The sequence below is a fragment of the Myiozetetes cayanensis genome, unplaced genomic scaffold (genome assembly GCF_022539395.1).
Source record: "Myiozetetes cayanensis isolate MyiCay16 unplaced genomic scaffold, myiCay2020 scf2-11, whole genome shotgun sequence".
In the NCBI taxonomy this organism is placed as follows: Eukaryota; Metazoa; Chordata; class Aves; order Passeriformes; family Tyrannidae; genus Myiozetetes; species Myiozetetes cayanensis.
In genome coordinates, this window is record NW_026087411.1 from 32,298,527 (window position 1) to 32,312,552 (window position 14,026).

A 14,026-nucleotide genomic window follows, 5' to 3' on the forward strand; every position below is an offset into this window, starting at 1 on the left:
TCTATACAGTAGGAACTACAGAACATCAGAGTCCTGTGTGGTATGTCGCTAGCCACTGTCAGCAATTAAGAGTACAGCTGATTACGTAAAAATCAGACATTTCAATACAGTAAAGACTTTGTTCCAGAATAGCCCTTAAGAAATTTAGAATACTGTTAGTTTGCATAAAACAGCCAAAAAAAAAAAAAAAAAAAAAAGATGAATTCAGAAGTCCAAATTTTGGCATGAGGTAAAACCATATGCATTTATTTCATCTGCATTTTAGATTTAGTAAGCATAAAATTAAGTATGTTGACTGTAATGAATTCAGTCATACAAGTGCAAGTCTTCAGCTAGAATGTATTTTATGGCAGTTTATTTAAAAAATGTACCAGTAAATCATAAAAGAGGGATCATGTCCATTTAACGTTTATTGAAGTATACAGGAGGTTTTCTTTAGAATCAAATATGAGCATGAATATATGGCCAAACGTAAAATCTATCAAATTCAGTGAAAATTTTCTGACTTTAAATAGTAGCTGTAAGAATGACCAATATATATTCTTTGTTACAACCGCCCTCACTCTACAAGTAAAAAAAAATAATAAACATTCAGTAAACATTCTTTCCTAAGGTAGTTTCCCTTATATATCAGTGATTTATCCATTTCTTGTATACATAACTTTTTAAACATACCAATCAGTGGTTCTCACAATTGAAAAATAAAAGCACAAAAAAGTTTACACTCTTGTACAGGTAAATAAAAGATCATTTTTTAATTAAACTGTATATCCTTAAGGGCATAGTATAGTTTCAATTTCATTACCTATTACATAATTAACTTCTTACATACAAATATTGACATATTTGGCTTGTGCTTCGAAGCCGTTGTGTCTACAAAGTCCATGTCAATGCGACTCATAACTTGAAATCAGTGGGGACATCTTTACTGCTGCTGGGTTTAACCTGTTCGTGCAACATGGTCTCTTCTGAGCTTGCTGTGGCACCGCATTTTTCTGTGGAGTCGTCAGTGTCTGGATCCAATCCTTCAGGACAGGGAAGTTTTAGAAGTTCTTCCCGCAACTGAGCTGTATGACGCTGAATATACAAGCAGAAGTCAGTGTGGAAGGCCACGGTTAAAACAATACTTTTCACGATGTTAGACAACATAAGACAAAACGAAAACAGGGAGTAGAAAAGGTTTAAATGTACTGTTTTAGAGACTGGATTCTCCCCTGTACTTAAGGATTGGTACTTTCCTTTTATTGACAGAATAATTAGCAAGTGCTGCTAATTTGTCATCTTTGAATTAAAGGACATAAAATTATAAAAGTCTCACCTTTAGAGCTGCTGCATGATGGGACATAGTCCTGCCTACCCGTTTGTCACTGCTGTACTGCTGTATGTCTGCTATCCACTCCTCACACTGAGCCATGATCTCCACTCTTTTCAAGTAAAAGTGTTTGTGGATGACCTGCAAGAAAACATTCCCAATGTAACATGGATGGAAGAACCATACACTTTAACAATATCAAATCTGAAAGATGTCTATGGGTCTAACTGAATATAAGGAAAATCAGTATAAGGGTAATTCAGCATTGACCCAGGCCAGAGATAAATTGTGGAATTTCTGTCCTTGGAGGTTTCCAAGACCCAACTGGAAAAAGCCCTGAGGAACCTGGTCTGAAATCAGCTGATGCTGTTTTGAGGAGTTTTTTGGCCTGGATGTCTCTTCTAGTCTGTATGAACCTATGATTTGTGTGCAGCCTGCCATTTCAGCAGCTGCTTGTGTTACCTGGGTGCAGGATGAGTGAGTGCCAGGAACACAATGAGCCAAAGTGATAGCAGATTGCTACACACATTCTTCAGTTCAAGGATGAACTTACTTACTACACAGGCACAATGTGTGGACATTTAAGCTGGCACAGAGGCAGTTACACAGATGTGGTGTAAAGGCTTTTACTGCTTCCTTCACCACCCTGTTTTACAAGAGAAGCACAGGTCACTAATCACTGGCTGCCCAAACAGAAAACAGATAGGCAAAACTGCTGTCAACAGTAAGAGCATAGGAACGTAACATACTTCTGCAGAGAGAAGCTGCTATGGAAGAGATGCAATCACAGTTACATGCCCTAGGCAGAGGCAGCACCTCTGGGGACACTAGAATTCCCAGGCAATAGTAGTTGAGCTTCCCACAGTTTGGGTAGGAGCCAGTATTTGATTGCAGAGTAATTTTGGTATTTAAGTACATATTTGAGTTTAAAAAACCCAACCAATCAACCCTCACACTAGACCGGGAAACTTTACTTAGTGTTGGTTTTGTCTTAAAGTTTTCTAAAACTGTGAATGGTGAAAGAAACAATAAAATCAAACAAATTTTATTGAGCACAGAGAGTTCTTGGCAATATTGCAACTCAATTGGCAAAATCATCTTTCCCTCCAGAGGTTAGAGAATATAGCTATCTGTCTAAAGAGAAACTGCATATTGAAAGTGTGACTTCAATTCTGGATGCATTCCTTAAATCCATAATGGAGCTTGGAAGAACTCCCAAAGACTGGCATTTTAGATCTCCTGGGCCTACCTGTCATTTAAGACACTAAAGAGAAGACAGCTCAGATTTTTGAAGACAGCAGATCTCAGGATGTATGTTCTTAAAGATCATCAACAGCTTTTGCAGGCAATGTAGAAGGTATCACTCAGCATTAAGAGTGAGCTGAGCTGAATGAACCATGTTTTACCAAACTGCACCAAGCCTCTGTTCAGGTCAGTCCCAACTTGTGTGTGTTCCAAATTTCCCAGAAAAGAATCTGTGAAGTCAGGTGCATCCTTATTCACTTCAGTCTTTTGAGTCGGTTGCCCCAGGCTAAAAACTGACATCTCATGCGTGATGTTTCCAAATATTTGCATTATTCTTCATATTCAAACAAGAGAAATATTTACTGTGTTTCACAAAACCTACCTCCTTAAAACATGGTGATGGATTTCTCATTTGTTCAAGCATTGCCCACTTGACTGTTGCCTGTCGTATATTTCCATCATATTCTCTGGAGCTCTGGGTACCGCTTGGAGTACCTCTTGATCGTTCATAACCTGGTTCATTAAAATATGGTTCTGCTACCAGTATTAGGGATTGGACAGACACTAACACCTGTTAAGAGAAGAAACTAAATATTAAAACTGTGCTACCCAAATATTTTTACAAATATACATAATTCTGCTCACCTCATGTGAGTGCAAACCCACTTCTATTGCAAAGTACTTTCATTTGTAACACAGGCTACGTGCAAGCAGGGAACATCCAAGCTTTCAAACCGAAACCAGCACTACACATAAAAAACCACCAAGTCCTGTGACTGTGTATTTGGCTCAAACATTAATTAAATGACAAACGTAAGTTCAAAAAAACCCCCAAACCAAACCAACACAAAGATACAAATATAAGTACAAGAGAGTATTTACAGGAAGAAATGTCTGATTGTACCCTTTTCTGAAAGAAAGTGTATTTATCAAGTTCTCAGTCAACAATTTTGGGTTTTTTCCCCTGTGGTTGAGCTTGCTAATTCTTCTAAATCAGAACTAGATGGAAAAGGAATGAGAGAAGTGAAATGCCAGGTGAACCACGGAAATTAATCTTGAACTACATATTCTCCCATTTTTTCTTTCAAAATGAATGTTCTTAGCCCTTTCATTTAGTATTTTACAAAAAACACTGTGTCATATGCCATTAAAACAAAATCTCAGTATTCCTCTTTAAATAGGAAAAAAAATATTTTCAGTACTATATGAACAAAGCACCAACTATTTTCAGTGATTAGGAACTGACAGTTTTCCCTCCTTCAATTCTACGATCCAGTACATGTGGGAATAGATGTTTACATAAATACAAGGCATTTAACTAGACACTCAGATATTTCTAATATAAAACAAAATAATTAAATAGATACATAGGGCACTTAGGAATACTAATGTTTTGATGGGTAGCTCATTTTTCCAGTATTAAAACATTCATCCCTGTCAACTAATTTTTTTATTAAATGAAGGATAGATTTTTCTTATGTACTTAGAACCAGGCCCAGCAACAACTTCACGGATTACAATTCTGCCACACAAACTGAGTTCCAAAACTGTAAAGAATTAAAAAACCCAGATTTGAACACTTATATTTCCTCAATAATTGAAAAGCTGATGATATGTTACAGACCTGGGAATGGCATTTCTAGCACTTGGCATACTTAAGGTGCAAGATATCCACATCGGGACAGCTGTTTCTGGAACTGACTCTCCTCCCAGCCTAGATACAATTTAAAGCTTGAAGACATTCCCTAATTTAGCAGCCCAGTTTGTGAATTTAGATATGGAAGACAAAAGTCCTGCTTTTTCTTAGTAGATGCAGAATGTACAGCTTACATCAGATGATAGATATCATGCCAGTGGCAATTCAAAACTTGGGTTCCTTCACGGGGCAGTGCCCTGACAACTAGGTAGTTCTGCTCTGTGTTCAAGTGTGGCATTCTCCTGGAGTTTCTCTTGTAGCAAAGCCAGCACAGAAGCGTTTCAGCTTTCCCTACTCTCTGTGATGTGTACTCACTCCAGAGACACAGTGCTAAATCAGTAACTTCTATCAAAGCAACAAGTCCAAGAATCAGCCGAATGACGCAGGTTAATCTCAGTCCCACCACCACCCCGCAGGAACACATCTCCACTCCTTCAGGTGCCACGGTACCTTGTTAGTTTGCAGTTGTGTAGTGGCTGTGCTTTAATTATAGCACAGAAGGGCAATCTAGGGCAATCTGATGGACTGGGCACGTAGCTGTGCAGTGGGAAACATGAAGTAGCATCCCTTACTGGGCTGAGAAGGAAAATTAAACAAGTTTTTCTGTTCCTCAGGCAGGTGCTAGTACATGATACTGTGTGCACCATCACAGTCTCCTGTACTCGCCCAGCATTCAGCTAGATGCAGCCATGGCTATTTAGAGTTAAACCTTACAAGATGTGCCTCACAAATCAGGTTCCAGCAAGCAAATGACCACTTCGTGACACCAAAAAAGCAGAACATTAATGCACATGTGCCAAGCCAAGGTAGAGTACTCCAGGGCCAAGGCTTCGGGTACCAAAGGTGTTTTGGTGATCTGTGGCCTTTACGTGTTTCTGGAAGTAGTTAGGTTTTGCTTTTTAAAAATTTTGTATTTTAAATCTATATGGTTTTTTTAAGTAGCTATGGTAGAGAAATTTGGCACTGCATCATTGTACTTTCTGGGCCTGAATAAGTAGTTGATACTTTGAATAATAACTGTAATGAATGAGAAACTCTAAACTGGTCTTCTAGTTTCACTGGGTTATAAAAGTTAATTTTGTAAGTATTTTGGGTGGTCTGAAAATAGTTCAGTCTCTGAGCCAGAAAAAACACGTAGTGCTTAATTCTTTCCAAGCAACTTATTTAGTCCTAGAGCTGTTTTCCAATTAATAGCTATAAAGTGTTTTTCTCCCAGTATGGTGGGGATGGGACTTTTGCAACAGTTTTCATACTATTTTTGAAATGAATCTTGAAAAAAACTTTTAAATTTTAAACTCAAATGCTGCATGTGATTTCTAACAATCAAATCTAACACTTAAATCTAAGAAAAAAAACTCTAGTGAAAATGACTTCTTAATACTTCCACCTTTCTACACTGATTTTACTGTAAAGTCCAAAATTGCAGTTCATCTCTTCATGAAGAAGTTGTATCTTGGGAGACTTGCAATAGGTAAGGAAGTCTTGGATACCTATCACAGTGTTTGTCACCCTCATGGTGAAAAAGTTTTTCCTAAGATTTCATCAAAATTTCCCATGTCCCATCTTGTGTCAAATGGTACTTGTCCTAGTGCTTCGCATCTATAAGAGGTGCCTGGCTCCATCTTCTCTATCCCTTCCCCATTCAGGTATTGAAGAGAGCAGTAAGATCTCTGCCACTGGTCCAGCCACTTTTCCACTCCCTTATAAGACACATCTCATCAGTTTGGCTACAAGGTGCTAAGGGAGACTGCATCTTGCTGAAGTCAAAGTGAGCAACATCCACTGCTCTCCCTTTGTGCAAAGCCAGGCACCTCACTTTAGAAGGCAAGGATAAGCTCTGTTCCTGCCCAGTAAAACCACACTGGCTGTTCTCTTCTTTTCATGTACTTGAAAATAGCTTCCAGGATTATTTGTTCCATAATCTTCCTAAGGACGACAAAGTATTGCTGACCAGCTTGCAGCTCCCCAGATCCTCTCTCCTGCTGATCTTGAAGCTGACTGTGAGATTTGCCAGGAAGCTCCCTTGATTGTTCTGTCAAAGATGAGAGCTGATGGCTCTGCAGTGATATCAGCTGGCTCCCTCAGCTCCCCTGGATACATTGGGTTTGGTTCCAAAAACATGTGGGTCCAAGCAGCTTGAATATTGTTTCCTCTGCTGAAATTCCTCATTCTCCAAGACCCTCCTAGTCTGGGCTCAGGAAAGCTACCCTTACCCCTAAGAGTGGGGAAAGATGACCTCTGCCTTTTTATGCCCCACTGAGCTGTAGGAAAGCCTAAGGAAAATTTGTTCTTTTGCTGCCAGTATACTTATAAAAAGCTCTTCTTGTTCCTCTTTATATCCCTCAACATTTTAGAGCCCAGCTGAGCTGTAGGTTTCCTAATCTCTCTCCTGAATGTTTGGGTAATGTCCTTTCCTTTCTCACAAGTAGCCCATCCCCTCTTTCTGCCTTCTGTGTACTTTCTTTTTGCAGTTGAGCTTAGGCAGGAGTTCTTTTTTACCCACGCTGGCCTTCCCTTCTCTTGCTTGACTTCCACACACTGGAACAGATCAATCTTGAATTTTTAGGAGACTGATCAATCAGTTCTCCACAGCCAAATCCTGAACAAGCTGAAATCTGTTCTGCTGAAGGCAGTAATTCTACTATATTGAAACAGAAACTGTACAGGCTTCTAGGATTTGGAACAGAAAATGTACCTTGTGCTATGTTATTACTCCAAAGAAGGAATAAATTCAGAAACTGCCAAAGGAAAGAAGCTTAACTTTTGTTTAATGTCTGTGCTTATGAGTCAGTGCATTTCTATGAAATAAAGCTGAAAATTATAAGGACTCTATGTCCTTATAATGGTATTTATAAGGACCGTATGTCCCAATAAATTCTGCTCTAATGTAACACTAATTGTTATTGAACACAGTATAGCTACACTGTAACTCCCTGCAGCTTTATTCCTCCTGTAGACTTCAGAGGAGCACGGTTACGGTGTGCACCAGTGTACTACACTTTCTCATCTCTCACCATGTGGAGTCTCTTTTGTCTTTACCATACAAAGCTTGTGACAACTCCAGGAGGCAATGTCATCTTCTAGTCTTTTTTTTTTTTGTTTAATTTTTAAAAAGTAAAGTACTTCATCTGAGCAGAACTGGTGTAGGAATGACTTGCACACGTGAACAGTTGCTCTTCAAGACAAGACCAATAAGAAATACTGGTTTCAAAAAGCACTATGAAGAACTTCTCCACAGTGTTCCTTTTCTACTGTTCCAAGGCCATTTTCTGGACTTTTGTCCTATTTATACTTATTTAAAGAAGAAAATCCTGCTTTAAAAATTCTGCAAAGAGAATCCTTAGGACCAGCAGACCACTTACTACTCCTAGATGACATTCTAAAGAGAAAGAAGAAATTGCTCACCTGCAAAAAACTTGATGTTTGGGGATTCCATTTCTCTTCTGGCCTCCCATGCCATGTGTTCAGTATGCTTAAACACACCTGAAAAGGTGACATTATTAATACCACAAATATTATGACAAAACTCTTCTGCTTGGACAGAACAGAATGTTAACATTACATTAATTTATTTTTGACAAACTTTTGTATAACTTCATTCTAAAAGTCAGATTTGTTTCCTATCACAGAATCAATCAGGTTGGAAAAGATCCCTTGAGATTATTGAGTCCAACCTATGGACAAACACCACCGTGTCAACTAGACCATGGCACTAAGTGCCACGTCCAGTCTTTTTTAAAAGACCTCCAGGGATAGTGACTCCATCATCTCTCTAGGCAGTCCATTCTAATGTCTAATCACTTTTCTGTGGAGAAATTCCTCCTAAATCTCCTCTAGTACAGCTTAAGACTTGTTACATCTAACACAGGGACCAAGTTGACCTACCTTGCCATCATTGTAGAGGTTTGGATTAAATCTCACACTGTGGCCTCCAGTTGTTTCCAGATTCACAAGTGGGGGGGAATTAGGATAGTCTTGTGGGAAATACACATCAAATTCAAAGCAACCATTTGCGTAAGGGGTGTCTGCAGGACCAGTAATGAGAACCTACCATTGTAAAAAGAAAAACACTTAAACCCTCCATCCTTATATTTGTCACACAGTTGAGATCTGATAAGTTACATGAAGCATTTGATTTCCACATGCTACTTGGCAGAAAATATTATTAGACATCATAATCATACACAGACTGTCAGTCTGTTCATTTTGATACTGTGGGTAAGTGAAGCCTCTGTGAACATTCCTTTTTCCAGATTACAAATGGATAGCAAGACCGAAGGAGCTAAAACTCTTCTCTATATTGGATGCCATTAACAGAATGTTTCTTCAGGTCCAGAGACACTCTGTATAATACAGAGTGTGTACACAGAAACATTCTGTATACTTCTTCATACCTACTGCCTAGCACTTAAATGGTCACAGGCAAAGATACAATTTGACCACAAGGAAGAAACAAAATTAAAGTTTTCCCTTTGGAATAGTTGAAGAAGAGTGAACCCTGTTCTGAGAAGTTTCCTTGGCTGACAGAATATTCCTGGGGCAGATGGACTCTCCCTGCCAAGTTATTGACAAATCAGAATCAGACTCAAATACTACTACTTACGTTAACGTTTGGACAGCAATTAAAGTACACATGAAATATTTCTGATTTTTCCTAAGATTTAAAGCACCTTCTTAAAAATTTATATGCCAAGCTGCAGAGAGGAATAAAAATAGCCTTGCTCCTTTACCTTCATTATGTCAAGCCGCTCCTCATCACAACGTACAAAAACACTGGATGAAGATGAGAGAGGCAGTGAGGTTGAAAGAGTCACAGCTTCTTGAGCAAGACGTCGGGCTCTGGCAGCACTGTTGGCGTCACTTGCATTTTTTACCTGAGACATGTAGTGGTAATTTACTTTAAACACCAATTTTCCGTCATCATCTTCAGAAACCATTTCAAATGTATCTAGAAGAAAATTTTAATGCATCAGGAAAGGAGCGAAGTTAATAATGAATTAGTCTTGGATAAAGATTCTGACTATTAAAATCAAGAAAGTTTAATTTGCATTACACTAATGCACAAAACTATGTATTTTATGAGTTAACAGTGATCACAGAAAACAAAGCATTAACAGTTCTGGGTTGAAATACTTTCTGCAGCAAATTTAAAAGCTTTCATATGCAACTTGTCACACATACGCCATCCCTAATTTGGAGAGTGACCAGCTTCTCCAGACCAGGAATATAATGACACAAATAGATAATAATGCTAATAATGGAATTCATGTGATCCACGTGCCAATGGTATTTACTTGTGTGCTGGTTGCAAAGGTATTAAAGGATCACAAAAAATTACAGTGGAGCTGGTTTTCTTTAATCACTTGCTGTGCAAAATCTGCAGCTTGGCTGCCAGAGGGCAAAGCTCCCATTACAAACCTCCCTATCTCCTACTCTTGGCATATACTCCAAAAACATTTGTGATGAAAATTGCTTACAAATACAACAGCAGAGTAATGTGACTGTAAATGCTGTCGCTGCAACTAAAAAAAATACTCAGAAAACATGTTTTTGCAAAAATTTTATAGTTGATACTATTAGTTCTTCATGCCTTTTTTTTTTTTTTTTTTTTTGTAACACATTCCCCTTATGGCCAAAGTAAGGACTGACTCCCATCACATTATCCAAATGCGACATATTGTATTCTATGAAAGCACAATGAAATTTACCACAGTTCCATTTAAAACACACTTTTGATTTGGTTTCTATTCTATTTAAAAAAATAAAAGCTCCATTAACATATATATAGAACCATATATGAGTTTTAAAAAAACCACAACACTTCAATGTAATTTAAGAACTGAAAGACTCACAAATCATTACTGTAATGAAAACACAAACACCATCATTAAATTCATCTGGTCCCTTGAACTACTCTAGTGTATGCTTAAAATACTTCTTATTAGTTCAAAGAGTGCATGAGTTGGTAACCTGAAAATACATACTTATTTAATTTTCCATATATGAAAATTATTAGCGATCACATATGTAAAATCGTTGTTAACTTTTAAATAATATGGAATTCCATCCAACAGAACACAGTGTCTGCTTTCTAAACACAAACATTCACACTTCTCAACCTACCAAACTGGAGTTTTTTCATGACAGCCACATACTTTTCCTCAAGAGACCGTAAAACAGACAAAGGCTTGGGCTTCACAGCAGCCTTTTTGGAGTATTCAGCCATCTTCTTTTCTGTTATATAAAATGTGAGGATTATTTGTAGTTACCTATGTAATTCTGAGACAAGTACAGCAAGCGTTTGGGGATTATTTAACTTGAAATGACATTTTACGGTTATTCTTTTGCAGAGAAGTCTCAAAACTGGGCATCACTCAGGATATACAAATCTCTTTTTCTCACTACTGTATATTTCATTATCCAAACAGCTTGAAGTAAATAAAGGTCATAATCTCAGCTCAGAAATAATTAATGACTGCTGTTGTTATGAATATTCTTTTATTGTTTCTTTTAATTTTTTTTTTTTTGTGTGTGGGTGGCTATTTCCACATGAATTCTTGGACTCTCCAAAATCAGGAGCTGATTATACATGCCTTTATAAGATCCACTTCCCTGATTCTGCTACCTAATCTTTACTTTTCTTTACTGGACAACCAGATGGTGCTTTGAACTTCTGCTGGTTCAGTCCAGATTTTTGTTCAGTATTTATCTAGTCAAGAGTTAATCTAATTGGTAAGATTTAGATTTAACAGCAAACGCCTTACTGTTAAAGGTCATGTAAGTTGTTTTCTGCCAAGAAAAATAATAATAAAAAAGGTGCTACATAACTGTGCTAGAAATCATGAAGTGTACTCTTACTCTTATCTGAACTATTCTGTTTCCTGATCAAAACATATTTGACTACCACAAGGTTGCAACCACCTCTGAAAATGCAGTCAGTGGCTGGGGACAGAAGGGAAGTATTTTGTCTTGCTTTTAAGCTAATTTTTAAGTTATCTCTTAATGGTTGCATTACAAAGGAACATTATATACTTATATACTTTATATACTATATACTTTATATACTTATAAAAGTATTTCTATTTTACCTTGGTTTGCTTGGCGCAAACTGGTGGTAGCAGCATAAACTATCTCTGCAGTCTTTTGGATGTCTGGTACCAAGAGGGTCAATCCCTCTGGTTCTTGATCAGAAGTATCTGGTTTTACTCCTGTTTTAGCTTTGTCTTTTTTAGACCTGCATGGGGCAATGAAAGAGGATACAGCATGAGGGAATATTTTTCAGCCAGGCATACAGTACTCAGAATATTTGTCAACATGGAAAAATATCAAAGCTGAAGGAATCAAGATTAAAACAAGCCTTCTAAAATGAAATGTCTCTCTCTATCTCCAGGTTAATCACAGAACGCAGCAATCAGTTGTGACAACACCGAACATGCTGTCCTGCTTCGACACATGGATGTACATCTGATACAATGTGTAAAAATATGAACCTAAAGCCAGCAACACCAGTATAGCAGTTTCTGCGTCAACCTTTCAGTACTTGATTGTTAAACTGCATGCTGATCTTATGTTTGCACACTTTCACAAAATCAATCTGACAAAGATCATGTCACAAATGCGCATTTCATCCATGCAGACCTCGTGCAAAATTAAGTTCTAAATAGGTACTAAAGTACTCTTTCTTGCTACACAATGCACTAGCAATTATTGAAAATACACCAATGGTGTAAACCAGCAGGAAACCTCTAGTGAAAATTCACAGCATGTATATGAATGACAACCCAGGCATCCAAGGACAGGAGATCAAACATGAAGTTTGTATCTCTCTGCAGTTCTCTTCTGGGCTACAGAGATTTAGACCTTTTATTTCAATGAACACTTTAATGTAACAATTTAAAAAGTCAAATATATAGAAGGCATCTAGATTATGTTGGATGTTTATAATTGAAGTATTACAAATTAAAATGCCAATTTAAACACCAGAAATTTTTCTAATGACATAATTTGAATATACAGTATATACTAACATCACTGTTTGATAGAAGCCAGTTGCCTAGTAATTTAAGATATATTTAAATATTTAGATCATGACAATCCAGTCTTCACTAGCATATATAGTCAACTGTTGAAATTAAGAGAATGGTATTTGATATGAATGTAACCTAAATGTAAAAGCTTCTATGTTTTAAGAACTAACATAAATTTACACTGTCATCCTGCAAAACTTAACAGATTTTAATGCTAACAGCCTCTAAATAATCTTTTTTAAAATTTATAAATTTTTTGTTTCAATAGCACTTGTTAATTTTAAAACCCAAACAAGTTCAATAGTCAAGATGCACTGGTTTTCTCTTTACCACTTCCATACCTAGATGCAAAACAGAAAACTATCAACACAGGAAAAAAAAGCAATTTAATGCCTTGATGTACCAAACATATTTTAGCAACTCTAACATTTTTATATTTTAATCTAGACTGAAATTGTGCATAATGAATGAGTCTCTATACTATTCAGTAGAGGTGATTACAGTAATACTGAATACAGTCTTTGTACTCTACCTAATCAAATGAGAATATCCCTAGAGCATTAATAACAAAATTCATTACTGCAGCACGGTACAGTTTCCCTGTTCCAGACTTAATCCAAAAGGATGTTAGCTCATTGTTGACTTCAAGCAATGCTGAGCTTTCAGACCCTCAAAGTTAGGAGGAAAGCATCAGAACCAGCACCAGGCAGCATCTGAGGAACAGTTTAAGACAAAGAAGCAGGAGCTGCCTCTCCCATTCACACTGTCCAAAATCCTCATTATTGCATTTTTCCTTGTGGAAAGCTAGGCCAATATTTTGAAATAACCTACTAGGCACATTCAGATATGTGTATTTAAAGCCACTAAACCTCAGTGACAACCTGTTTTAATGCCACTGACATACTAGCGGCTACCAGTCCCAAGAAAGGTATACAGATTTAGATCTGCCTGCCACTGATGTAGAAGCCTTAAGCTATTTGCTACAAAACCCTTGGAGAAATTCCGGCTATAGTGAAATGTCAGTGGGCTTTATCCAAGAGAAAGATGTGTGAAAAGCCATACAAATGTGCTTAGTGGAGGTACTGAACGAGAAATGAATTCTTACAGATACGTTTTCAAGACAGTTATCTTCAAGACTTTCTTTCAATTAAAAGCCATTCCCCTTCGTCCTGTCACTACATGCCCTTGTAAAAAGTCCTTCTCCAGCTCTCCCGTAGGCATCTGCCTCATTATCTTATTCTCTACAACTTTAGTGTTATACACAAATAGTTGGAGAAATATAACAGTACTTTACAGTTCCTTGGTTTATTTACAATCAAGTAATGGTAAATCAAATAATTCCCTAGACAGGAAAATCCGTCAAAGGATCCCCAGCAGTACGTACCTTCACACTGATCATAATTTTTTAAAGTTTACACAGTTTTGCCACCTGAGACAGAACTGAACTCCAGTTACTAAACCCAGTAAGATCCTTCAGCTCTTTCCTCGCACTCTGTCAGCCTGCATATAAATTTATGTATGCAGATAGCACAGTTTTATCAAACTCCTGAGCTTTAACGTAGGACAAACTTTTATTTAAATGTTATGATTTTCAGTGTGGAGGAGGAGCCAAATGTTTAATTTAGACACGGAAACTTCCTCATACAGTTTTTCAACCACTGAAGAAAAAGCAGAGAAAATGTCAACTCATATTTATAGGGATGACAGTCACTAATATATTTGCTAGAAGAGACAGCAGTGTACATG

At 37.3% G+C, this 14,026-nt stretch overlaps 1 protein-coding gene across 9 annotated transcripts in view; it reads right to left on the reverse strand.

The window, feature by feature from the left end:
* Window positions 1-327: 327 nt before the first annotated feature.
* Window positions 328-14,026, reverse strand: part of BIRC6 (baculoviral IAP repeat containing 6) — a 162,737-nt gene continuing 149,038 nt past the window's right edge. For all 9 annotated transcript variants that reach the window (XM_050314338.1, XM_050314345.1, XM_050314348.1 and 6 more), the window contains exons 67-74: window positions 11,342-11,487; window positions 10,377-10,487; window positions 8,984-9,201; window positions 8,139-8,300; window positions 7,659-7,736; window positions 2,940-3,128; window positions 1,319-1,453; window positions 328-1,077 (exon numbers count right to left, since the gene is read on the reverse strand). In XM_050314338.1, the coding sequence (XP_050170295.1) occupies window positions 898-1,077; window positions 1,319-1,453; window positions 2,940-3,128; window positions 7,659-7,736; window positions 8,139-8,300; window positions 8,984-9,201; window positions 10,377-10,487; window positions 11,342-11,487 (1,219 nt within the window). In that variant the 3' untranslated portion in view covers window positions 328-897. The remainder of the gene's footprint in view (window positions 1,078-1,318; window positions 1,454-2,939; window positions 3,129-7,658; window positions 7,737-8,138; window positions 8,301-8,983; window positions 9,202-10,376; window positions 10,488-11,341; window positions 11,488-14,026) is intronic.